This window comes from Acomys russatus, chromosome 13, assembly GCF_903995435.1.
Source record: "Acomys russatus chromosome 13, mAcoRus1.1, whole genome shotgun sequence".
In the NCBI taxonomy this organism is placed as follows: Eukaryota; Metazoa; Chordata; class Mammalia; order Rodentia; family Muridae; genus Acomys; species Acomys russatus.
In genome coordinates this window covers 57,789,239-57,815,690 of record NC_067149.1, presented here as the reverse complement: position 1 = coordinate 57,815,690, position 26,452 = coordinate 57,789,239, and the positions used below count along the sequence as shown (strand labels likewise).

Sequence of the window (26,452 nt, the reverse complement as noted above, 5' to 3'; positions counted from 1 at the left end):
TGTAGCTGGGAAAGCCAGAGGTGCAGGACAAAGGTTCAGGATGGCTTTGGGAGGATGATCCGCAGTGATTTCAGGATGGGCGAGTGAATGCCCTAGGGCAAGTGCTAGAGGAGAAAAGAGAGCGGTTGAGATGGGCGAGGCCAGCTCACAGAAGATCTGCAGGCTTTCTCTGATGAACCCCCACTGCCTGCTGTTCCCCATCTCTCCTCCCTTCCCTGTGAAAGCCACTGTGGATGCAAGAAGAATGGCTTCAGCCACCCCCCCCCCCCCCCCCCCGACACACACACTGAAGACCCAGGGTGACTGGATGATTGACAACAAACAAAACACAAGAGGTAAGAGCTAAGGAAACAAAACAAGTTTACCCCAATTCTGTATTTAACAGTGAAAAGTAACTGGCACGATGGTGTGCACCCATAGTCCTTGTCCTCTGGAGACAAGAGGAATGTGAATTTAAAAGACAGACTTGGCTACATAGTGTTTGAGTCTAGCCTGTGATAAATGAAACCCCATCTTAAGCAGGGAAAAACAAACAAACAAACAACAAAAATATAACCCAGATCGGGCATGGTGGCACACACTCTTGGAAGGCTGAGGCAGAAGGATTGCCACAAGTTCAAGGCCTACCTGGACTGCACATTGAGTTCTAACCAGAACTAAAAGTGAGATAGTCTCCAAAATAAAAAAAAAAAGACAAAAGAAAAAGAAAGAAAGAAGGAAGGAAGTGGTGGTGGCGCACACCTTTAATCCCAGCACTTGGGAGGCAGAGGCAGGTGGATTGCTGTGAGTTTGAGGCCAGCCTGGTCTACAAAGTGAGTCCAGGACAGTCAAGGCTACACAGAGAAACCCTGTCTTGAAAAACAAAACAAAACAGAAGGAAGGAAGGAAGCGTAGACTTCGAACTTTTTCAAACCTGCTTTATTTAGAGTTCTTTAATGCTTCTACCTCCCTTCCAACCCACCTATCCTAGATAGGAGAGAGATTAATGGGAACAGGAGGATGTTTCAGACATTAGGCCATATGGCCAATGTTCAGCCATCTTGTCCAAGTCTGCATGTTTAAGTTTCTGTTTCTCCCAGAGCTTGACTTTTTACCAGAAACTAGCTGACCCTGTTATGGTTTAGCAGTTAAACTAGACAAAGATAGAGCAAGATATTCTGTGTGGCAGAACGTTATGACCCTGCCTGGAATTCCCTGTGTTTTGAGATAGCCTGCAGATGGGTTGCCATAGCAATATGCTTCCCTGTCTCCTGCATTATAAAAACTGCTGCCTGAAAAATAAAAGTTTGAGAGCTTGATGAATATTCAGACTTGCTCTCATTCTTTGTGTCTTGTGTGTTGTCCCTCATTTAGGTGATTCTCCTCCCGAGCTTTAGTTGAACCCCCACTGGTCAGGGCAAGAGAAATAGACCTTCTTAGACTCAGTTCCTGGGAGCAATTCCACTGGCATAGTTGGCAGAATTCCAGGAGATCCTCTAAACAGCAATTCAGCAAAGGTGACTGCAACCACAGGAGCCAGAACCTGGAGCAGCTGTTGGAACCCAAAACCTCGAAGCGTTCTCTGGAGCAGTTCTCTCTAGGAGTATCTCCAAGTAAAGCTATCAACAGCCAAACAATAGGAAACAATACCAAGACCAAAAGTCCCAGCCTCTTATTTTGGAGATATATATATATAGATATAGATATAGATATAGATATATAGATATAGATATAGATATAGATATAGATATAGATATATTCTCTCAGAATCTATACTAAGATGTTTTTTGGCTGGCAAAGACCAAGCCCCCACAAGAGGTGATTCCTCTTCTAGTGGATAAACATCACCTGTTCTCTCACAAGTCTGTTCCTCATCCCACCCTTGGGATCAAAACAAAAACATATTTACATCTACTACAAGGAAGGAAAGAAGGAAGGAAAGAAAGGTTAAGGGAAGAATAAAAGATAGAAGGTAGACCACAGGACACCAGACCTTACAAATGAGTAGACTAATCATTACTGGTCCCCACTTATTTGCATCAGTATCATTACCAAAACAGCAGGTTTTTTGTTTTTTGTTTTTTGTTTTTAAGCTTTTGGCCTCTTCTCACCTCTCCGCCTGGGGTGCTGAAGTAGAGCACATGGTAAAGACAATTTTACATGGGTGAAAATCTGTGCTGGGCAACAGTGAAGAGGAGAACCAGTGGCTGACTCTTCTCTAGGCTGAGGGCTCAGGGTCACAGCTCAAGGCTGCAGCCTCCCCTGATCTGCGATCATAAACATGCTCTGCTGACTCCCAGAAGCCACCACCTTGCTGTGGCCTTAATATTCCTTGCATTTTTGCAAGCTCTGTCCAGTAAAATTTGTTCTACACATACTGTGGCACAATGCCACATTATTAAGCTTACATGAGAATGTCCTGGGGTCATGGAGTGATTGTATACGCAAATCCAAGGGAACCCTCAGTAGTAAGCCCAGGAAGTTACTCACCGCTTGTTTAAGGAAGATCTCCTTAATTTACACTCGGCTTCTCCACTCTTGAGTAATGTTCTTTGATCTTGAGCACAGTAATTACAGTTTCAAGGCATGCCGCATTGATGGGTTTGCATCTGGTGGTATGCCATAGATTTTGCCTTTGAGTTTGTGTCCTGAGCTGGCACTAGGCTTTTCCTGGTTTTGTTCCTATAGCAACATCATTCTGTAAGAATCTGGAGAAGAGACCCAACCAATAGCCACAAATGCAGAAGCAGGAACCAAGCTAGTAAGATAAAAATGACACAGTGTTACTTACCAAGAAAGTGGGTCAGAGGAGAGGACATCCGATTGAGACTTTAGGCGAGAGTAGCATGGAAGAAAGGGGAAATAGTAGGACCCACAGGGTCCTGGAAACCTACAAGAAGAACTTTATGACAGGCAGATCTGGGTCCTGGGGTCCTTCTCAAACTAAGGCACCAGCCAAGGAGAGAATATAGGCAGTAAACTTCGAACCCCTACCAAGACCTAGCCGACGATCATGATATTCTCCACCATTGAGTGGAGAGTGAGATCTGACTCTTACACGAACTCTGGTGCCCCTTTTCTGACCATGTCCTCTGGATGGGGAGGCCTGGCGGCACTCAGAGGAAGGATAGCAAGTTACCAAGAAGAGACTCGATATTCTAAGAGCATATATAGGGGGAGGAGGTCTCCCTCAATCACAGACATAGGGGAGGGGAGAAGGGGGGAAGTGGGAGGGAGGGAAGAATGGGAGGAAACAGGGGAAGGGCTAACAATCGAGATGTAATATGAATAAATTAATAAAAAAATGTAAAAATAATGACACAGTGGCCTGTGAGTGGGGCAAGAATTGTTGACCGTGAAAAGCTATAGCAAAATCCAAATGTAGGACTGCTTTGTCTCTGCAATGAATTATCTACACCTTCACCCAAAAAAAGAGCATGGAGCTGGAGAGCTGGCTCAGTAGAGAGGACTGGAGTTCAGATCCTAGCACTCACAACCTCCTGTAACTCTGTCTCCGTGGGATCCAACATCCTCTTCTGGCCTCCTTGGGTGCCAGGCATGCAAGTGGTACAAAGATATGCAGGCACATATACAGAATCACACACAAATAAATACAAATAAAATAGATCTTTTTTTAAAAGTAAGTTTGTGGGCTTGAGAGATGCCTCAGAGGTTAAGAGCACTAGCTGCTCTTCCAGAGGGCCTGAGTTCAATTCTCAGCACCCACATGGCAGCTCACAGCTGTCTGTAACTCCAATCCCATGGGATCTGACACCCTCTTCTGGTCTCCTTGGGTGCCAGGCATGCAAGCAGTACAGAGCTATGCAATCAAATCATCCATATATGCAAAGATAAATTGAGTTGGCGGGAAGCCCAGACTCTTCTCCTGTGGTGTCTCTTCCTTTCTCCTGGGTCCCCAAGAGTGCTGGGGTGACCAAAGCTTCCTCTTACATGCTCTCCCAGGGCCTCATCTGTACTCAGTGCTAGCCTAGCATCTACCATCACTCTGCACTCAGGCCAAGGTCCAGCTTCAGCATCTTCAACGTTGCCCGACACCTCCAGTAAGAACTGCTTCCTCTTATGATTTTAGACCCCTGCCTCACGTCTACTTCATAAATATGTATTCACAACAGGTCTTAGGTGTATAGCTTGATTGGTAAGTCACTTGCCTAGTATTCATGGAGGTCTGGCTTTCATCTCCATCGTTACATAAGCTGACTATAGTGGTACACACCTGTAATCCCAGCAGGTAAAGACAGGTTCAGGGTCATCTTTAGCTACACAGTGAGTTTGAGTCAGGCTGAGACCCTCCCTATTACACACATACACACACACACACACACACACACACACACACACACACACTTGTGCGACAGGTTCAGGGTCATCTTTAGCTACACAGTGAGTTTGAGTCAGGCTGAGACCCTCCCTATTATACACACACACACACACACACTTGTGCATGGTACGTAATTTTATTAATATAGACTAATGGGACTTTTTAAAGAACTACTGCCAGGTAATCCCAACACTCAGGAGGCTGCCAGGACAGCCTGAGCTATATATCAATACCACGTTTCAAAAACGAAGCAAGAGCCTGGAGAGACAGCTCAACAGTTAAGAGCATTTGTGGCTCTTGCAGAGGACCCAGGTTTGGTTCCCAGGACCCACGTGGTGGTCCATGGTCCACACTGTAACTAGTTCTAGAGGCTCTGACACTCTCTTCTGATGCTTGAGGGTAACAAGCACATAGGTGGTGCAAATATATATATGCAGCCAAAACATCTATACACATAAAATCAACAAAGCTAAAAGATTATTCTAAAGCAAAACAAAAATGAGCTATTGAGCTAAAACTTATGGAGCATTTACTGTGTCCTAGGTCCTTGCTCATTACAAGAATGACCTGATTTTACCCAGTTAGGAAGTCACTGACATTATTTTCTCTATTCTATTTACAGATGAACTGGGAGGTTTATTAAGACACCCTGGGCTAGCCCGGTGTGATGACATGTGCAGCACCAGGGGAGGTGAAGGCAGGAGGATCAGGAATTATAGCTCATCCTCAGCTATATAGAAAGCTGGAGGCCAGACTGGACAGGACAGGGTCATCTGTTCAGAAGCAGAGCATAGAACTAATTGCGGCACTTGTTGCTAAACTGTCTACGGAGGGAGAAAAGACAAGGCAATCAGGTCACGGCTGGGAATCGGTGCTGCTGCTAGATGTTCCGGCTCACAGAGTTGTTCATCTACATCCAAGGCACATCCCCTCAGGACACAGGGATTATAAAATGGCCATGGAGCCACAGAGTAAATTATACAGGAGGGCAAGCCACCTCCCTTTGCACTCACCTGTAGGCACACGCCCTGCCTCACTCTCTGTTCTTGAATATACAGAGCTATGTTGCCAAGGGACTGAGAGTGTGAATCTAGTCAAACTGCCAGAGGGCTAATTGTGGCTCTGTCATGTACCATCCATACGGCCTTGGGCATTCTAATCTGTGTCTTTGAGGCAGGGTCCCATGGAGCCAACATTCACCTGACTGCTCAACCCAAAGTGCTGGAAGTCAGCCTGGGAAGAGAAGATCGGCTGGATGGATGCTCTCAGAGGGCACCCATGTCCCCAAGCTGCATTTATCTGAAATCAGCATTCCTTCGGGAAGCAAGCCCCCCCACCTCACCTGAGAAAGTCCCCAAGTTGCAGTAGCATCCAGCCCGTATGAATGGGGGAACAGTGAAGACCCTCTTCAGCACCGACCATCCATGGGGGTGATGAGGAACAGATAGGACCCTCTCCTGGATCACAAGCTCATGGTGTGGATCCAAGGTGTGACTGGCCAGGGGTGAGAACTCATGAGACCATGTGGAGGTGGTCAGTCCTTGGAATGCACTACCCTCTATTCGCCATGCATTAGTCTACACCTTGCCTTTCATTGTTTTTTGGTTGGTTGGTTGGTTGATTGGTTGATTGGTTGATTGGTTGGTTGGTTGGTTGGTTGGTTGGTTGGTTGGTTTGGTGTTTTCTGTTTTGTTTTGTTTTTCAGTTTGGCCTAAAAATAGTCTTAATTTTTCCTCATCCTTTATTCATCTCACAGACTCTTATTCAGCCCCTCCAGTGCACCAAACACAGCTCTAGGCAATTAGATGTATCAACAAAACAAGCCCTTTCACAGCAGGTGCGGAGGAAACATGTATGTAGTGCATTACACTGTAATTTAGGAAGTCATACGTGCTGTGGCAAAATTTAAAGACAGCAGAAGAGAATGAGCGGCTTCAGAGAGTTTGTGAAGAGGATGGTATTTAAGTTTCACCAACGAGGGTGAGTGAGACCTTGCAGAAAACAATGCTGGATGGTAGCGAATCAACTGAGCAGCTGGGCAGGTGGAAGCAAACTCTATGCTGAGGAAACAGCCAGTGCTAAGGCCCTTGCGTAAGATGAACCTTCATGGCCATTGGGTGGCTGGGAGGCCAGAGGGGTTCCACAGGGAGCTGTGGGGGAACTCGGAGGAGAGGAGGCCATGGCAGGACCAAGGGGAGGGCGTGTTAGGACTGGGGCTGCTGTAAAGCCTTTGTGTGCTTGTCTGTGGAAAACAGGCCCTCTCCAGGATTGAAGCACAGGATGAAATGATTAAAATCAACTTGGGAGCCCCTTTGCTGCTGAATCAGGATACAGGACAACAAGTACAAGCTTGGAATTGGGGCCACAGGAGCAGTGACCAGCTGGAGTCCACTGCAGCAAAACAAAAACAAGACATGTTTGTCACTTGAAGCCGTGAAAGTGACCAAAGTATGTTTACAGTTTGAAGACTGGCCCATCTGGATTTCCTGGTAGACTAAACATTGTGTATGAAAGGGAAAAAAAGACAGCAAGAGGTTAGGGATTTTTTTTTTTAATGTTATTTTATTTATGGAGAGGGAGAGAGAGAGAGGACAGAGAGAGAGGCGGGGGGGAGATGGTTCACATGTGTACAACTTGTGGGAGTTGGTTTTCTCCATCCACCACGTGGGTCCCAGAAATTGAACTTAAGGCATCAATCTTGGCAGTGAGCATCTTTGCCTGTTAAGCCATCTTGCCTGCCACAAAGGGTTTTGTTTGCTTATTTTTAGTAGGGTCCCACTATGGTGCCCAGGCTGAGTTTGAACTCTCAGCCTCTCAAGTAGCTGGGATTATAGGTGCAAGTCACCATGCTTGCCTTCACTCTTAAGATTTCCTTTTCAATTTCAGCAACTTTAAATGTGGCTTTCCTAACCCCTGAGGCACGGAAGACTTCTAGCAAAACAGGTTTGGGGGTGTCAGGATCCCATACTCTTTCTTCAATCTCCAGCAAGAGTAATGTACATGGTATTGATGAATTATCATGTGGTTTTTGAGTCACCAAGAAGGTGACCCTGGAACTGGGATCTCCACCACCCCCTTCAGACTCAAATATATTTATGGCAAGTGTCCTTCAAAATCCTTGCCCTGCATTGTAACAGGGAGCTAAAAAACATCAAAACCTCTCAATAGTAAGAGCATTGTGTCCTTGAAAACAATACAGGGCAAACCACTGTGCTTACTATTGCTTGTCCTGTATTACAAAAAAAAAAAAAAAAAAAAAAAAAAAAAAAAATGCCTACAGTGGGAGAAAGAAGGTTCTACTGTGCCCAGATCCCTAGCCTGACTATCTCATAGCCAGATGCTAGCAGGGCTTCCCCAGGCATATCCACTGAGTAGTAAGTGCCAGACTTGGTGATGTTCTCTGCTGCTGCTCCCTACTTGTACTCATTTCCTTAACAACAGTCTCCCCAGAAGGAACACCCTTCTCCTTCCAGAACTCTTGAGAATTCCATGTCACTACTTCAGTAGCCAAATATCTGCTTGTAATGATGTTGCCTTTTGTTTGCTCTCAATCAAAGCTACTCCAGTCATCTCTTGTGCCCAAGTTGATGACGCTTCGCTATTTGTTGCTTCTGTCTGCTACTCACCATCTATTGTTTGCTATATGCTTAATAAACTCACTCAGTCAAAAACCACAGCATCCGGCCACGCGTGTTGGTGTGCTTTAATCCTAGCACTTGGGAAGCAGAGGAAAGAGAATCTCTTGAGACCAGCCTGATCTGCATAGTAACTTCCAGGTCAGCTGGAGTGCATAGTGAGATCTTGTCTTTAAAAAAAAAAAGAAAGATAAAAGAAATAAATATTCCTATTTCAACCAAGTACAAATTGACAAATACCTCAATGTTAAGTTAATTTTTATCACTATTATTATTATTATTATTATTATTATTATTATTATTATTATTAGCATGTATGAGATGAGAGAGAGAGAGAGAGAGAGAAAGTGAGGGAACAACATGAATGTTACCTACTGAACTATCTCACTCACATGTCAAACAGATTTTTATAATATGAAATTTACCACTAGTACCAATGATAAAATTAAAGCATAAAAACAATATCACATATTATTTTTAAATATCCGTGTATTTTATTCAAATAAAAATTCCAGTAATAGTCAATGTGACTGTAGAGCAATGCGTTAGTCAGCAATAGATTATGTGTACATCACCTACGAGTGACACCTTAGCCATCTCTGTTCAGTACGTGCCCTCTATGGTTGTACTGGTTACTTTTCTCATTGCTCTGACAAAAACCTACAGAAGCAACTTAAGGAAGGAAGGAAGGAAGGGTTTATGTACGCTCACAGACTGAGGCAGAGTCCGCCACAGTGAGACAGCATGGCGGCAGGAGTAAGAGGCAACTGCTCACATTGCAGCTACAGTCAGGAAGCAGAGATGAATGGTGATGCTCCACTTGCTCTCTCTTTTCTCACTCAGTCCAGGACCTCAGCCTATGGGATGTTGCCACCCACATTCCAGGTGGGTCTTCACTACTTGGTTAGACCTCTCTAGGAATGCCCTCAAAGGCATGCCCAGAGGTGTGTCTCCTAGGTAATTCCAAATCCACTCAAGTTGATAGGGAAGATTCCCCTTTGAGGGTTATCACATTTATCAAGCAATGATAAATCTGCCAAACAGTGCATTTCCTATGCTTAAGTGATTCACAGCTCTAACATAAAATGAAAGTTTAGCCATGATCTTTACAGGGGACAGATATTCTGCCCTGATTATAAATTTATTTTGGTGAGATACCTGAAGACAAGGCCTGATGCTCTTCTGTGATATTGCTCAGCCTTTAAAAGTCCAACCAAGGTTAAAAATCTAAAACTTCACACTGGTAGATGGCTGTGGCTATTAGCAACAGGGACTTGCTAGTAATGATTTCAATGCTGGAAATTTTTATTAATGTTAACCTAAACAACATAGGAATCTTTCAGTCATACTTTGGTGTACGAATTCAGCAAAGTCACTTCCTATTCACCAAGTTTAATTCAATTATTCACTTGTGAAATTTTGAAAAGAAAATTGTATTTCTTCTGAAAAAAAAAAACCACTATAATCCTGAAAGAAAATAAGTTACAATAATATGTCTAATTGTTTCACTCACATCGGCTCTCTCTTCCCTTGTATGTGTTGCAACAGTTAGAGAACACACAGAAGGTATAATCATCCCATTTATGAGGACATTTTTAACACTTCAGAGAATACGCCCTTTCAGGGGACTGCTGGTGCCTGTAGGTCCGTCTGTTTCCGCTGGGATAAAAGCCTTTGGCTTTGACAAAGCTATTTTAGAGCTCTGTAGAAATGAAAGCTAACATGACAACAAACTGAAGAGTTCCCTCCCGTTGACATGGCCATGAGTTCAGCTCAGAGATTCGACTGGACAGTAGGAACAAGAGGACCATCTCCCAGGAGACTTGCTTTGGTGATGGCAGCTGGCAGGCTGGGCTCAGCTGGCACTGTTGACTGGAGAACCTAAATGTGGCCTCTTGTGTGGCAGCCGCGTCCCCAGGGAGAGCATCTGGTGACCAAGTAACCCAAGATGCCTTGCAAGTGCTGCAAGGCTTCGGCTTCCCGGGGACTTATGCATGTACCCCCATCAACACACACACACACACACACACACACACACACACACACACACACACACACACACGGTAGTTTACTTGCTATGGTGAATCCCTAAGGCCAACCTAGATTTGAGAGTGGAACTAGACCCCACCTCTTGGCAGGAGGTGTGTCAGGTAATTAGGGCAAAGCATTCACTCTTAATTCTGAGTTTGTGTACTGTGGATGTCGCTAGGAGTTTTACTGTTGTTGTTGTTGTTTTGTTTGTTTTTGTTTTTTGTTTTCTTGTGAAAAGCAGAAATTTAACTGTATGGTAAGAGGTTATGGCCAGCTCCAATGTCCAAACAAAGGTTTCTGCAAGTTTTATGTGTTGCCATCTGATTTCAATAAATCAATAAAATCTGTGTTAGTATCAAAGTCTAATTATGAATTAGCTGCTAGTATTAGTCATTTTTAAAACTCTGCCACATATCCTAATCTTATATCTTGTTAATTTTTGCAGTTCCTTGATAGTTTTTTTTTTTTTTCATTTTAAATGTAAAGTCTATAATGAACTTTTTTAACTAGGAGATTCTAGTCACTTGAGATGTGAACAAAACACATTTAAGCAAAGCAATGAATTGTAATGATTGTTCTTGTCATTTGTGTCTGATCTAACTAAAAGTCTGGGCAAAACTGCAACCTCCTTCCTTGTTGCCGTTTAAGCTCGAGCTCCACACTGTGTATAGAGTGTGTACAGAGAACATTGCCTCAGTCTGAGTGAAGACGGTATGGACTTGGTGGCTGATTGCTGTACACTGCCTAGTTTATCAGCTGATTTATCACCTTATTATCAAAAGCTCTGTACACAATGTCATACATATGGAAGAAGAAGAAGAAGAAGAAGAAGAAGAAGAAGAAGAAGAAGAAGAAGAAGAAGAAGAAGAAGAAGAAGAAGAGGAAGAAAGAACCCACCAGCTGTGTAGCCCCGTACACAGCCTGGTGGATGATTACAAGACGTTTGCATTGATAGACGTCAACAGCATAGAGATTAGTAATAAATCCGGGTATGTTTTCTTTCGAAACAAATTGGATATTCAAGTGATAGAATATCACGCCCTGCCACAGTATGTGTATTTTTTTGAGGGTTTTAAGCTTTCCTTTATATGAATTTTATTATGAATCATGCTATTGTCATTTTTGCTAAGCCTTGCACAGTTCATAAGATTATATTTAAATATTCTCTGCTTTTAAATCCTGTATCTATATTTTCCCTTCTAGAACGTAGCTTAAGTAAAATTAAATTTTTATGGGTCAACATTTTGCTCAGTAGTGTCAGATTATTCCTTCTAGATGTAGCAGTTGAACGGACCAGCTTATTTTACATTATCTGCTTTCTTCTGATAACAAAGCAATGGCTTGCTGCTCTTGCAGAGGACTGAGGTTTGGTGTCCAGCACCCATGTCAGGCAGCTCACAACCACCTGCAACTCCACCTCCAGGGAACCCACTGCCCATTCCTGGCTTCCAAGGCGCACAGCACACACACACACACACACACACACACACACACACACACACACACACAAATAATAAGGTAATTCTTTTTTTAAAAAACAACTCTATAAAGAAGGGTATGTTGTACCAATCATAAACTAGAGAGAAAACATTAGAACATTTCTTTTCCTTTTGTACGACCTTTTAAATATGTATCTGTAAAAGTGTGTGCCATATGTATGTTCATGCCTCCAAAGCCAGAAAAGGCTAGAGTCATAGGAAGTTGCAAGCCACCTGACATGGACGCTGGGAACTAAACTCAGGTCTTCAGGAGGGCAGCAGGTATTCTTTTGAAATGTTTCTGAGATTTTATTTATTTTTATTTTAAGTGTATGAGTGTTTGCTTGGGTGTATGTCAGTGGACCACATGTGTGCAGGTCCTGAGGCCAGAAGCAGGCACGAGATCCCCTGGAACTGGAGATACACATGGCTGGGAGCTGCCACGTAGGTGCTGGGAATTGAACCTATGTCCTGTGGAAGAGCAGCCAGAGATGTCAAAAGCTAAGCCACTCTCCAGCCCCCAGCTTTTCAAAACAGAGCACAGCAGCCATGTCTTGTGGCCTATACTTGTAAACCCCAGTACTTTGGAGACTGAGGCAGGAAGATCCAGAGAGAAAGATCAGCCTGAATTATAAAGCGAGACCCTGCTGTCAAAATAAAATAGAAATAAATAAATTTCAAAATACTCCGACAAACATAAATGCGTGAGAGTCAGTTGATTTTAGCAGTTTAATAGTCCACACTAGTCACCATGGTACTTCACAAGTACTTAGTATATAAGATTAAACTGTGTCATGTATATACACTGATATAATTTGATAAGGACTAATATAATACATTTGAAAAATAGCAGAATAAGATGCCTCGGAATAACTACATAACTTCTTAGATCCGGTGTGAGATGAAAATGTGGGGTCCTGCATAAAAGTAGGTTACATCCTTTTTCAGGAGCATCATGCTCACCACTTTCCAAGTCACCCTTCCTGACCTATGTAGACAGGTGTCCCAATTGAGGCTCAGTTGCAGAACTGGGGAGGCTGGGTAACCCAGGGCACCAGCAGTGAATTGACTAAGTGCTCTGGAACCCAGCTATGGAGGAGACTCTTGGAAGCTGGACCATGCTTGAGTGATGACTTAAAGAAACACACCCATGCTCCATGGCCCCACCCAATCTCATTGACCAAACACAAATCCAAAGGGAAGGCATTAGGAATTTCCAGAGGGTGACCACAGAGCATCAAGTGTCTAGCACAGGGGCCTGTCGGGTAGAGGCTGTGCCTTGTGGATGCCAACAAACCAAAGAACAAACAGCGCTTTCCTGGCCAGTCTGTCCCTGTCACAGTCTCTCGGCTCACAAGGCCAGTCATAGGATCAGTAGGACAGGGTACATGTGGTTCACTCTCACACTGGTTCATTTTTCTTTCCTCTAGTCATGATCCATAAGTCCTATCTAAAGACCTGAGTCTTAGCTGGGTAGTGGTGGTTCACCCCTTTAATCTCAGCACTCAGGAAGCAGAGGAAGATGGATCTCTGAATTGCAGGCCAGCCTGGTCTACAGAGCAAGCTTCAGGACAGCCAAAGCTACACAGAAAAACCTTCTCTGAGCAGGCAGAGGTCAGGGGAGGACTTGAGTCTTTCTACCTGTCCCTAAGGGTGGAACATGTCAGAAAATTCAACCTAGGCCCATAGCAAGGACATGTCCTGAGAGTTGAACAAGTGCCCACGTAAAAACCACAGCTCTCATCTTAAAGGCAATAAGAAAAGAATTTATTCAGGAGCCATTTTGAGTGGCCAAGGCCCAAGAAGATAGATTTGGGTTACCCCATGTTCCCATGTGGAAGCAGTTTCATGCAGCTTTTTATAGCTTTATAGGACAAAGAATGTCATAAATCAAGACAAGTTTAAAATACATTCATAGGTATAGACAAACAGAGGAAGCCTTTCTATAGGCCAAGATACTATCTGACCCTTTGGGTTGGTGGGAACTAGTGGTCTGCTAAATTAACAGATTCCAAAAAAATGTCTATCTATTCATTACAAAATGTTAGTTCTGACACAGAAGTGGGCACGGAATGGCCGCCCCAGAGGGTAGACATTGGCCTCTGGACCAGCAGCATTGCATTCCCTTCACAGAACTGAAGTTCCCAGTCAGTTGACCAGTCTCTGCAGACGCAGCTTCTTTTCAGGCGTTTTTAGTTCACAGGCCCTGGCTGGCTTCTCCGGCATCCCATGCCTTGAGTCCTTGCCTTCATCGGTCTAGACCTCTGCTTCCTCACTATTCAGTTCTTCCTGTTATAGTGTTGGCTTCCTCACTCTTAGTGGAAGAGTTAGGCCAGGCGAATGCTCTTCCTCCCTCCCAGATGGGTTCCTGTGAGAGGGCTGTTTCTGGCAGAAGGCGCTTGGCCTCTTCACTGTTTCATCTCCATTTTTAATGGACTGCCTGTAGTCGATGTGTTTTGGTTCATCAAAGCTGTATCTCAGATGTTTGTTCTGATGCTGTTAATGCGCAGAGGACAGAAGAAATGAGGTGTGAGTAATCTGGATGTGTGTTGGCAAAGTGGGCCCATATCCTCCAGGGCCAACAACAGATGGGTTCATGCTATCACCCTAGATGTTTAAATAAAGATAATTAATACTTGAGCCAGGCCCTTTTATCTAAGGTGCTCAATGGGCTTTGTGGTCATTAACCCATTAGTTTACCTGCCTCAAGCCACCCCAAGGTCAAGAGGCCTCTCCAAACAACAAAGGGAGAGGAACATGAGTAACGTGCAGGGGAGTGGGGGAGCAGTCAGTAAAGTAGCTCACCTGAAAAAAGTCAATGGAAATGTCTCCCGTGTCTGCTAGCAGCAATGTCACCACTCGCAGGGCTCTCGGGTGAATTCTCGTGCGTGCCTGTCCAGCCCTCCATCCAGAGTCCCCTTTCCCTTCCTGTAAGTTTTAGCCTTACGGTTTCAGAGGAGCAAATGAATCTTCCTGGAAGGTTCTTCTCCCGAAGGAGAAAAATGACCTCTTTAAAGTTAAGGAGACTCTGAAGACACAAACATTTCAGAATGAACCTATCAAGGGCTTGCTAAAGGTCTGATGTCTTGGTAGGTGGTCTCCACTGAAAAGCGTATGCTTGAAAGCCACGCTGTGAAAAGTATCTTCTCAGAGATATTGGCTTCCCTTATGTCATCAGACCATGTGCCTCGCAGATGCTCCACTTGGGACCAGGTGCGATGGAGCAGAAGACAAAGATCCCGGATCTCATCAAGAAAGTGAGGTTCATACAGATAAGTTTCTTCTCAGTTTGTTTGTTTTTTGTTTTGTGGAGCAGGGTTTCTCTGGGTAGCTCCGGCTGTCCTGAAACTCACTTTGTAGGCCAGCCTGGCCTCAAACTCAGAGATCTACCTGCCTCTGCCTCCCAAGTGCTGAGATGAAAGGCGTGCGCCACCACACCTGGCGTGCGCCACCACACCTGGCTCAAGCTGACATATTTTTTTATTCATTTGTTTTTGCTCATTATTTACCACCTTACACATCAATTTATAAATTAAGCTCAAAAAGTTAGGATCTCTTTCGTTTTTGAACAGAATGTATTTTTAGGGGCTGTAGATTTGGCGGAAGGTCATCAGTGGGAGATGGAATGAGCGAGGAAGGCAAGAAGAGTCAGGGAGATATGATGAACCAGACCTTAGAGAGAAAGGGAAGGCTTGGGTGAGGGAAAGGCTCATGGAAATAAAATAAAGGGTGATTCCAAACAGAGACAGCACCTAAAAGGAGTTGAGCAGGAGGGCCTTACTTCTTCCCAAGGCTCTGAAGGAAACAGAGACAGCACCTAAGAGGAGTTGAGCAGGAGGGCCTTACTTCTTCCCAAGGCTCTGAAGGAAACAGAGACAGCACCTAAGAGGAGTTGAGCAGGAGGGCCTTATTTCTTTCCAAGGCTCTGAAGAAAACAAAAACAAAACCAAACAATTTGGCTAAATCATGCACTCTGGAGACCTAAGTAGATTATGGTTGGACGGGAAAGGCAGAGCCAGGTCACAGTGCATCTTAAAACCAAGCAAGGTGCACTGATGGGGGAAGGGTATCTTCACACTGTGAGTGGGACAAGAATCACAAGACTCACCGGAGGGCTGTTTTGTAGACTTTGTTCATGTCACCATAGGGAAAAAAATAAATAAATATGTTATTTCAGTATCAGCTGGTGACCTTGAATTGTGAATTCCTTCATTTCTGGACCTGGGAATTCCTAGGTGCAATGAGACCCAAAGCAAGTGTGTTAATGGGGCTGGGAAGAGTAAAGGTGGGGATTCCAGGCAAAGCCCTGCGAGATACTAAGAGTGCTTGGTACAAAGAAGAGGCAGCCACCGTGGGAGGCCGGAGCTGCAGGAATGATTTCCCACCATCAGCTATTCGAAGGCCAGGGCTAGGTAAAATTGTCCTTCCATATGCCTGGAGAAAGTCCTGGTACTTTGTTCAATGAAAGCTCTTCAAACTCTTAGGATTAAAGGCAAAGTTTGAAGGAATTTCCTGAAACAGGGCTTAAGCTCTTTCCTCCCACAGCTTCCTAAACACGGTTGGCATGTACTGTGAGGAAGCAAATGTTCCTAAAGACACCTCTCTGGGGCCAAGGCATCTCTCTGGTCAGCAGTAAATGAAAAAAAATAATTGTTCTCACCAAAGAAATCTGTGTAGAAAAGTTGCCTCGAAACTGGACTAGGTGTGTCCTTGTGCCCTTCCGGTTCTTTTTAATAGACACTTCTGGAACCCGAGTGAGGTCCTGCAGGTCTTCCGCCCATTTGAGGAGAGATTAAAGCACCTGAAGTTGTGTCCTCCTTACTCATTTGCAGTCACAGCTTCCCCAGCGCTACAGCCTCAGCAGCTTCGCAGGGAGGAGGTAAGCCGGAGTCCCGGGGGCCTCGGGATCAGCTGAGAAGTAGGGTCACCGCTCCTGCCAGCTGAATTGGCAACAGAGCTAAGAGTATTCAAGTGCAATGGGGTATTTTGTGTTTGTTTATTTTGTTGTTGTCACTGTTTTATTTTTTCAGAATCAACATGGGGTTGTTTTTCTAGGCCGCCTCAGCTTAGTCAGAGGTTTTAGTCCTAAATATCTGTAAAGTTACTTGAAGGAAGGTGACATTCTTTGTGGGGTTTTTTTGTTGTCGTTGTTGTTTTTGGTTTTGGGTTTTTGGGGGGGGGGCTTTTTTGGTTGTTTCTTGGTTTTTTGATTTTTTGGGTTTTGGTGAACAAATAACAGCTGTTTAATAACAGCCCACTGCACTGGGTTGACTTGAACTAAAATGAAAGAAGAAATGGTCACTGAAATCACTGGGGAACATGCCTTGCCCGTCTGCTTTAAGCAGGGCATCCATGTGGGACATGATCCCATGAAGGATGCACTGATATTCTGGAGCCTGGTACAGCTAGAATCCCACAGAGCAGACAAGAAGATTCTGCTTGCCTTCAAACGGCCTCTGGGCATTCTGACCTGAAACTAGATTCCAAGTGGAGACTGTTCTGGAGTTGGCTCTTCAGAGCACGAACTAAGTCAGTTCTGAAGGCTTCAGTTTGGCCTTCTCACTTCCTTCCGTGTCATCCTGGACACAGCTGTTATAAATGTAGTGGTAACAGAGAGAGGATGGCCTTCCTATCTTTGTGGACTATATTTGTAGCTATCAGATCTTTATCCCACCCAGGAAGGTTGGCGTTTAGGTAAATGATGAGAGGCAAATAAAACAAAACTCTCCAGTGTCTGGCTGACTATTGTGGAAAAGCTGTTTCCCTGCACATGCTCAGGTGTCTTCACTTGGAGCAGTGTTCTTGTGGGTGGATATAAAGCCATGAGTTAGCTTCGGTTTTTTTTCCCCTCCCCACAGGAAACCAGACCTATAAGTCACCATGTATGAGGACTGCGTGAAGTCCACAGAAGACTACTACCTCTTCTGTGACAATGAGGGGCCATGGAGCATTGTTCTGGAGTCCTTGGCAGTGATTGGCATAGTGGTTACAATATTGCTGCTCCTGGCATTCCTCTTCCTCATGAGGAAGGTGCAGGACTGCAGCCTGTGGAACGTGCTACCCACCCAGTTCCTCTTCCTGCTGGGTGTGCTGGGGCTCTTTGGACTTGCTTTTGCCTTCATCATCCAGCTCAACCAACAAACTGCCCCTGTTCGCTACTTCCTCTTCGGGGTTCTCTTCGCTCTCTGCTTCTCCTGCCTCCTGGCCCATGCCTCCAACCTGGTGAAGCTGGTCCGGGGTAGGGTCTCCTTCTGCTGGACCACGATTCTGTTCATCGCTGTCGGTGTCAGCCTGTTGCAGACCATCATTGCGATAGAGTATGTGACCCTCATCATGACCAGAGGCTTGATGTTCGAGCACATGACACCATACCAGCTCAACGTGGACTTTGTCTGTCTCCTGATCTACGTCCTCCTCCTCATGGCCCTCACGTTCTTCGTCTCCAAGGCAACCTTCTGTGGCCCGTGCGAGAACTGGAAGCAGCACGGAAGGCTCATCTTCGCCACCGTGCTCGTCTCCATCATTGTCTGGGTGGTGTGGATCTCCATGCTCATGAGAGGCAACCCTCAGTTCCAGCGGCAGCCCCAGTGGGACGACGCGGTCATCTGCATTGGCTTGGTCACCAACGCGTGGGTTTTCCTGCTGCTCTACATCATCCCTGAGATGTGCATCCTCTACAGATCTTGTCGGCAGGAGTGTCCTCCGCAAGGCAACGTCTGCCCGGTTCCAGTCTACCAACGCGGCTTCAGGATGGAGAACCAGGACTCCTCCCGAGGTACAACCCCAGATGGCCTGGGGTGGGGAGGAAGCAGATAGGCGGGAAGAACCCAGAGGGATCTCAAAGGCAAAGGCCAGATTTTTGATGAGTCATAGGAAGTATAGACAAAAAGCCTTCTAAAACCAAAGGGAAAGCAGATATTCCAAAGCCAAAGCAAAAGGAATTGAAAGCTTTTTAATTGGAAAGATGCAACTGTTGCTGAACCGTGGCAAAGAAAGCCATCTAAAGTGAGCGGGTTACCTACGGTGGCGTGCACAGAGGCAGCTACGAGGGGATCCGCTGTCCAAAGTCATCTTAGTGATAGAGTTTTAGACCATCTTAAGCTGCGGGTATGTCTCAAAAAATAAACAAATAGAATAAAATGAGTTAACCAGCCCCAGATCAGGACACATTAAGTTCAGAGCTGTTAGCTTTCAAGCTCAAATCCTGGCAAAAAGTAGTTGATATTTTTAAAAGCTTAAGTCTGGTGCTGGGAAGGCAGTGGCAGGCAGATCTCTGTGAGCTTGAGGCCAGCCTGGTCTAAAAATCAAGTCAACGATAGCCAAGGCTACATAGAAAAGCCCTGGCTCAAAAAAAAAAAAAAAAAAGTTTAACTCTGAAAGTTAATTTACCCATATGTGGAGTCATCAATGATGAGTATCACAGAGTTTAACAACCTCCGGGTTTCTGTTTTGCTAGCTGTTCACTGTTTTAAAAAAAAAAAAAAAAAAAAAAAAAAAAAAAAAAAAAAAAAAATCTTTCACAGTTCTGTTACAAAAAGCAAAAGGAAAAACCGCTTTATCTGAATTCTAAGTAAAATCTCAGATGTGTGATCATTAGTCGACAGGAAACAACTGCTTATATGATATTTCCTTCATGATTTCTAGATCACATGTTTATCCATATATAAAATCTCTGTTCGTTAGTGATTGCTATTATCCGTGATACCAAAGATGTTTGCTCCCCATCAACCTGGGGGAAATAGTGGGTAATTTCAGCTATCTGGAAATGTATCAAAACTCATTAATTCCACTTAGGAAACATCTGACATTATTCATAGCCCAGCATCACAGTTTTGCATCAATTTTGATGTCTTAATAGACAACCGATTTCTCCCATTTTCTTTCTATTGCATAACAAAGATGCTAGTTTGTATATGATACGGGACACACAACGTTCTCCAGGCTCAAAAGCATTTAATTATAAGCTTTCCTTTTAAATGTGTATACTTTCTGAGCCGTTATCAATAGTTAATTACACATTCAAATTTAATCCTGTCCAGATAAATGCATCTATTAAGTTCTTTTCCGTTCAGCTGATGGAGAGTCGGAAATTGATGCCGTATATCCTTCCTACAAAATCAGGCATTGCTGTGCGAGCTTCATGTCAGATCCCTGAGGCTCCAGGGGGGGAAATTGCAGAGTCTGGCATTCTCTAAAATTCCTTCCATGCTTCCTACCTGAAGATGGGATAAAAGTCGCTGTTTTCTTCTTTTGTTGAGTAATCCCAGAAGGCAAAATCCAGAGGCAAAGTTCTTGTAGTGCCTACCATAATGTCCCAAAATGTGCTTGTGAGGACACTTGTTCCGTGTTCCCCCAAATGTTAGGCATGTGTTTAAAGTGTCATAGGAGGAGTGCCCTCTGTCTCAAACAAATGGAACTATTTAAAGTGTTGCCAGGCATGGCACAACAAACCCATAACTTCGGCACTTGGAAGCCTGAGGCAAGACGTCAGGGCAAAGCTGAGGCCAGCCTGTGCTATGTGATGAATTCCAGACTGCACGAAGTACCTAGTAAGATGGTCTTCTAAGGTGTTATTAGGAAAGTCTCCGAGCTTACAGACGTATCAGAACTATCCTACTATCCAATCAAGATTAGAAAAATACGTTTCTTAAACTAGGAGGTGGTGGTGCTGGCTTTTAATCCCAATTCTCTGGAGGCAGGAGGAAAGTAGGTCTCCAAGTTCAAGGGCAGCCTAGTATAGAATTCCAGGACAGCCAGGACTACACAGAGTAACTCTGTCTCCAAATATCAAAACAAGGAAGAAAGGAAGGAAGGAAGGAAGGAAGGATGAAAGAAAGAAAGCTCTACTTTAAGCAGGAAATAGTCAGCTGATGATAGTGATTTCCATAGTCATTTGATATTTTGTAAGGGAAGAAATCAATCGTATAGTCTTTTAAAAGTGCAAATTTCCCTCCCTGATTGGGCAGAGTCATCTAAAAATTCAGGCTAGAGACTAAATCAGAATTTAAGTCACCTTGGAAAGATTCAATTATCAACACATGAAGAGTGTAATTTAAATGCAACAGTCATAGGGGAGGAGAATAATGGGAAAATGGGGGGAGGGAGGAATGGGAGGATACAAGGGATGGGATAAACATTGAGATGTAACAAGAATAAATTAATAATAATAAAAAAATGCAACAGGAAAAGCAGATAGAGAGAAACAAAACAGGTAAAAGCCTGCACCTTGGAAAATCACAAGCGTTATCATGGGTGGGACCCTCAAAGGCAGCCGGAAAGCAATCTCTTTGGCCTAGGATCTTGAAGTGAAAAACAATCACAGTCTAACTAAACAGACATGTGGCTCGAGAGACAAGCCATGCCTTTGTTCTGTGCATCAGAGTTGGTCTCCGGCGTCAGCACAGGTCTCCGATCCACTAATGAGACGTGTGAGGCACTTGGGGGAGGCTCTGTGGAAAACCACAGGGATGATTAAAGGGTTTTAGCGTCAGACTTGTGTGGAAAGGTTAGGACAGTAAAACTGAGTTGGTAGTTTTAACTTTTATGCGCCTTTCTCATAGCCCATCCAAGCTTTGTCTGTCTCGATGCTCTCTTGAAACATGGCATTTTGTGCGGGTCCATGAGGCACACTGTCGTCCTGTGAACTCTTCTGACTCATGCTGTTTGCAGTCGGGGCTCCACCGGCATTGTTGTTTGATTTACCGCTGGGTTTATAAAACCAGAATTATGCAGCTGAGAGAAAAGGAGGCCAAGGTGCGATTAGCAGAGAATTTCACAAGCATAAAGACATCTCTATGGGAGGCAGTTGTCTCTACTGTTTTCCGTCTCCAACTGAAAATGGGGTAAAATGAACTTGAACCAAGGCATGAAGGGTTGGTATTAAATAGGAAAATAAGAGACGGTAAAGGATTTGCTGATCAGCAAGAGGGATTAAAGCCCCCATCGGTTCCTGGAAGGCTTTGGAAAGATCGGGCTTTAAAATCGATCTTCAGATCATGACAACATCTGGATGTAATTGTAATCAGGCACGTTGTGCCGCAGGGCATGGCACAAACGGGCAGATCTATTTGTATTGTAAATGTTCCTGAAGAGCTGTATACTGGGCTGGATAAACAGCTCAGTCGGTGGAATACTTACTATGCAAGTGTGAGGACCTGAATTTGATGCCCAGAATCCATGTTTTAAACAACAACCACCACCAGGTGTGGTGCCACATATTTGTTATTCCAGTGCTGGGGAGGCAGAGGCAAACAGATGCCTGGGGATCAGTGGATAAAGCACATATCCCAGAAATCTAAGGACCATAGTTCAGATCCCCAGCACCCATGTGAATGCCAGGCAGACATGGCAGCCTTGTTGTGCCAGCCTTCACCAGGAGCCTCACAGACAGGAGATTCCCTGGAGCGAGCTGGCTAGATAGACTAGCCAGATCAGAAACTCTAGCTTCAAGGAGACTCCCTGCCTTGACTTGTAAGATTAGGAGGAAGGGTATTCAGAGGGTACTCATTGTCAACCTCTAACCCGTGTGTGTGTGTGTGTGTGTGTGTGTGTGTGTGTGTGTGTGTGTGTGTGTGTGTGCGCGCGCGCGCGCGCGCGCGCGCGCACACACTCACAAGCATCCACGCACACACACCATACGCATGTAAAAATTGCCATAGTGAACAACACTCAAGGTTGACCTCAAGCCTACACACACACACACACACACACATATGTGCACCCACCCATACATGAGTATACACACACAGCTATATGCAGTGGAATTTTCATACCAGTTGCTCTTCAGAAGACTCCCTTGTTTGTTTGTTTTGAGGCAGGGTCTTCTGTAGCTCAGGCTAGCCCAGAACTCCAAAACCTCCTACTTCCGTCTCCTTGGTGCTCAAGTTACACTCATCCATTTCACACGGCATTTGATTAAAATTTCCCAAGCCTGACATATTTCTAGGCACTGGAACATTATCATAAAGATACCAAAGAATAGTGCAAAAAGAATGTGTGTGTATAAATTAAGTAATTAAAATGTAAGGTATGAGTAAAGGAGCCATTTATAAATTATGTTTGTGCTTAATTAGTTCATTTATATGTATCTGGGATGACAGTATCTTAACATATGCTTCTTTAATTTGATTGGTAAGAGGGCTATGTTGTTTTCTATTTGAAGTCAGTGAATTTGAGAAAAACTGTGCTTTTGAATCATAGCTAATCATAGCCAATCGACAACCACTAACCGAGTTGTTCACACTGAGGGCTTGCAGAGGTCATAAGCAGAGTGGAATACCAGTTACAGCTCCTGTAGGGACAGGATGGTCCCCCTCTAGTTACCACCTGCTTTATCCACTGTGGATTAAGCAAACTATTGTTCATCTCAGGCTTGCTGACAGCAAACCCACCAGTCTTCAGAGGAATCCCACTATGGTGACCGAACGGATACACACAGGCCCAGTGTGATGGCTTTCAAAAGTATTAGGACAAAGATAAGCGATGAGTGGTCAGAGTGACAATAGCTCGATGAGTATAAAGTGAGCTCCCCACTTTTTTTTTCCGCCTGGTCTACAAAGCAAGCCCAAGACAGACAAGGCTACACAGTGAAACCTTGTCTTGAAAAAAAAAAACAAAAACAAAAAGAAAAAGAAATATAAAATAAAATAAGATGAGTGAGCCATGAGAACACCAGGTCTGCAAACATTAGACCCTTTGTGTTTCCCTAGAAGTACCAACTGTAGTTGGGTAGTCTTTTCAATAATTGTTTATTTTGTTTTAAATTTTACTTATTTATTTCTATAATGTGTGTGTGTGTGTGTGTGTGTGGTGTGGTGTGGTGTGTATGTACATATACCTGCATATATGTGTGTGCATGCACAACTTTCAGGAGTCATTTTCTCTCCTTTCATAGAGGGATTCAGGGTCCAAACCCAGGTTGGCAAGCTTTTACGGCAAGGGCCTATACCACTGACCCATCCCAGCAGGCCCTGCTTTGTTCTTTAAAGTGTATCTATTTTCTCAGAAGAAACCCAGTGGTGTGGACCCACGTGACAGTTTTTGCTTGCTCTTTTGCAGGAAGCTCGTTTCTCTTTTTTTCTTGTCACTCTAAGACATTAATGGAATCTTAAGTGACTCCGCAGCAGTTGGGAGTAGAGTGGTACTTTCCAGAAGTTTGAGAGTCTAGTGGATGGGGATATGGCGGGGCGGGGGGGGGGGGGGGGCAGATAGAGGGGGCATCAGTTCTAACTTAGAGCTAAGTAGGAGAAACAAATGCTGGCCTGATGCTTCACAGTAAGGCGTACTGTGTGGTATCTGGTTTGTTTTTAATCTAGAAAAAAAGAAGTTGAATTTTTTTTTCATCACAAAGAATTGATTAAGGAAACATGTTTTGCCAGGTATGGTAGCACACACCTTTAATCCCAGCACTTGGGAGGCAGAGGCAGGTGGATCGCTGTGAGTTCAAGGCCAGTGTGGTCTACAAAGGAAATCCAGGACAGCCAAGGCTACACAGAGAAACCCAGTCTTGAAAAACCAAAAACAAACAAAAAACTTAAAAAAAAAAAAAAGGAAACATGTTTCTCTAGATTTGAGCATCATGTGTTGTATACATGCATGGAAAATCACATGGTCCTCCTCCATGTACAGCTTAAGAGTTCATTTTTAAGGACTGGTGAGATGGCTCCATGGGTAAAAACACTTGCTGCCAAGCCTGACCACTTGAGTTCATTCCCTGAGAACCCACTTGGTAAAGGGAGGAAATCAACCCCATGTCCTGTGACATCCACTCTTGTGCTGTAGCACACAGTCACATGCACACATACACATACACACACACACACACACACACACGTCACACATACATACATATAAAATAATAAATGAAAACAATCAAAAAATGACAAAAGAAGATACAGCTCAGCGGTAGAGCTCTTGCCTACCATGTATGATGAGAGAATGAATGGATGAACAGACCCATTGGGTTTTTGTTTTGTTTTGTTTTTTAATAGCTGCTACAACCAAGTAGTCCTTTTAGAGAATCGGGAGCCCCTCTGCAAGCCACTGAGCCTCCTCACAGAGCCTCCCCCACTAATGCAGCCCTTCCCTCCTTTGGCTTTCAGCCCGAGACAGTGATGGAGCTCAGGAGGACGTAGTACTAACTGCACATGGTACTCCTATTCAGCTGCAGGTAAATGGGCTCCACTCATTCACCTAGGAGGACACGGCAAGCACTCTGTTCTCAGAGTCTTCGGGGTCTCCGTCCAATGACTACGCTGACCCAAGGGAGGACAGGCAGGGCCACACTGAATGGCATAGGAGAGGCCCCTTTTAGCCTCCATTTAAACTCAATGAGTCTCCCTCCCACCACCACCTCACTGCTTTACCCAGGAAGGACCGAGTCATGCATGAGGTCTGCATGACATTGAAGAGGCTGGTTAAGCTTTGCACGGGTGTCAGTGGAAGACTCTAAATACGCATGAGTGCTGATTCTGTTTTTAGTATCCACTATCTAAAGCCGTCCTTGTACCCTCAACTTCCCTGTGAGTCACTGTCCGGCCCTGACAGCCCAGGCCATCATCCTGAGAACAAGGCTGGGTCTCATCACCATCTGGAAGCCTAGATGGAGGAACCAATTTTAATCCTTTCAGGCAAAAACAGAGGGGGCTCTATTGAGTAGATTGGACGTCACAAATCTCTCCGGACACGTTGGCACTGGGGGGGTGAGGGGGTGGGGGGAGGCTGAAAGACAGTCAGATCTGGAAAGCCCAGAAATACCACATTGAGGAAAACCTCTTTCCTTGTGGGGACCACGAACAACTCCAATCCAAGAGTAAAAGTCACTCTTTGATCACTTGTTCACTGAGCTTTATGAGGCAACTGGCTAAGCTCAGCCCTCCCATCTGTAGCTGAGAATCTGTGTCCCCCTGAATGGCACTTAGACCAGGACATAGCCACACGTCATTTTGTCTAATTAACCCTGGCGGGGGCTCAGTGGGGTGGGGGGCGGGGGGATGAGGAACTTTTGCACAGTGAGAAAATTTGTTTTTTCTCTATTCCTACAAAGAGTTTCTTGGATGTGTTTCAAATTCCAGGAATCAGGAATTCAATAACCTTACCCCCATCTCCCCCCAGCCTCCCCTAAAAAAAACCTGTCTTGTCGGTGACCACCAGTGAAACCTGATATAAATAGGTTTGTATGATGGTTAGATTCCACGGTCACCTTTACACAGCCTAGAATCACCTGGAAAAGGATCCTCAAGGAGGGATCATCTACATTAACTTGGCTTGTGACTGTATCTGCAGAGGATTGTCTTACTCTCTGTAGTGTGAGACGATCCAACCCACTGTGGGCAGCACCACGCCCTAAGCTGGGATCCTGGATCCCATTAGAGGAGAAACAGAACTGAGCTCAACTTAACAAGAAAGTTAATGAGAAATGAAATGCATTCATTTCTCTCTGCCTTTAACCATGGATGTGATGTGACCAGTTGTTACAAGTTCCCACCACCTTGGAATAAGCTAAAATAAACACTTTTGTCACCTGAGTTGCTTTTTGTGAGGGTGTGTTTGGTTTTGTTTGTTTGTTTGTTTTGGTATTTTTTTTACTAACACATATAGTGTTAGTTATTATAATGAAATGATAATATTTGGCTCAGGAAGTTGCTAACAACATCCCTTCATTCCTTTCCAGACTGTTGATCCCAGCCAGGAATACCTCATCCCAAGAGCTACACTAAGCCCACAGCAAGATGCTGGATTCTAAAACCACCTGAAACAAAACAGGGAGAGCCCAGAAGACTGTTCTACTCAACACAGCCCTGACAGGCCCAGGAGAGCACTGGACACACTGTCAAAGAAGTGTCCATCCTGTCCTTCCTCTCTGCTTCCTTGTCCTACCCATCTTTCTGGACTCATCCCCTGAAAGCCACCAAGTCTTGCATAATTACAGCCTTGCTGCCACCCCAGTTACTGTGTCTTCTGCATTTATTTAACTATATATATATTTTTTT

The 26,452-nt window shown here is 44.5% G+C and overlaps 1 protein-coding gene across 2 annotated transcripts; it reads left to right on the top strand.

Annotated features, from left to right (window-relative positions):
- Positions 1–17,338: 17,338 nt before the first annotated feature.
- Positions 17,339–26,349, top strand: Gprc5d (G protein-coupled receptor class C group 5 member D). 2 transcript variants are annotated; one of them, XM_051155476.1, is made up of 3 exons: positions 17,339–18,237; positions 24,563–24,630; positions 26,134–26,349. In XM_051155476.1, exons 1-3 carry the CDS (start codon positions 17,343–17,345, stop codon positions 26,203–26,205), a joined length of 1,035 nt encoding a protein of 344 aa, XP_051011433.1. In that variant the 5' UTR covers positions 17,339–17,342; the 3' UTR covers positions 26,206–26,349. The 2 variants fall into 2 exon arrangements, with proteins under 2 accessions (XP_051011433.1, XP_051011432.1); XM_051155475.1 differs by lacking the exon at positions 24,563–24,630.
- Positions 26,350–26,452: the final 103 nt, after the last annotated feature.

Bases quoted from the DNA above. Each gene is read 5' to 3' on its own strand.
- Gprc5d (XM_051155476.1), top strand. From the start codon at position 17,343: ATGTATGAGGACTGCGTGAAGTCCACAGAAGACTACTACCTCTTCTGT. The intron at 18,238-24,562 runs GTACAACCCCAG...TTTGGCTTTCAG, and splicing joins GAACCAGGACTCCTCCCGAG to CCCGAGACAGTGATGGAGCT. The intron at 24,631-26,133 runs GTAAATGGGCTC...ATTCCTTTCCAG, and splicing joins GTACTCCTATTCAGCTGCAG to ACTGTTGATCCCAGCCAGGA.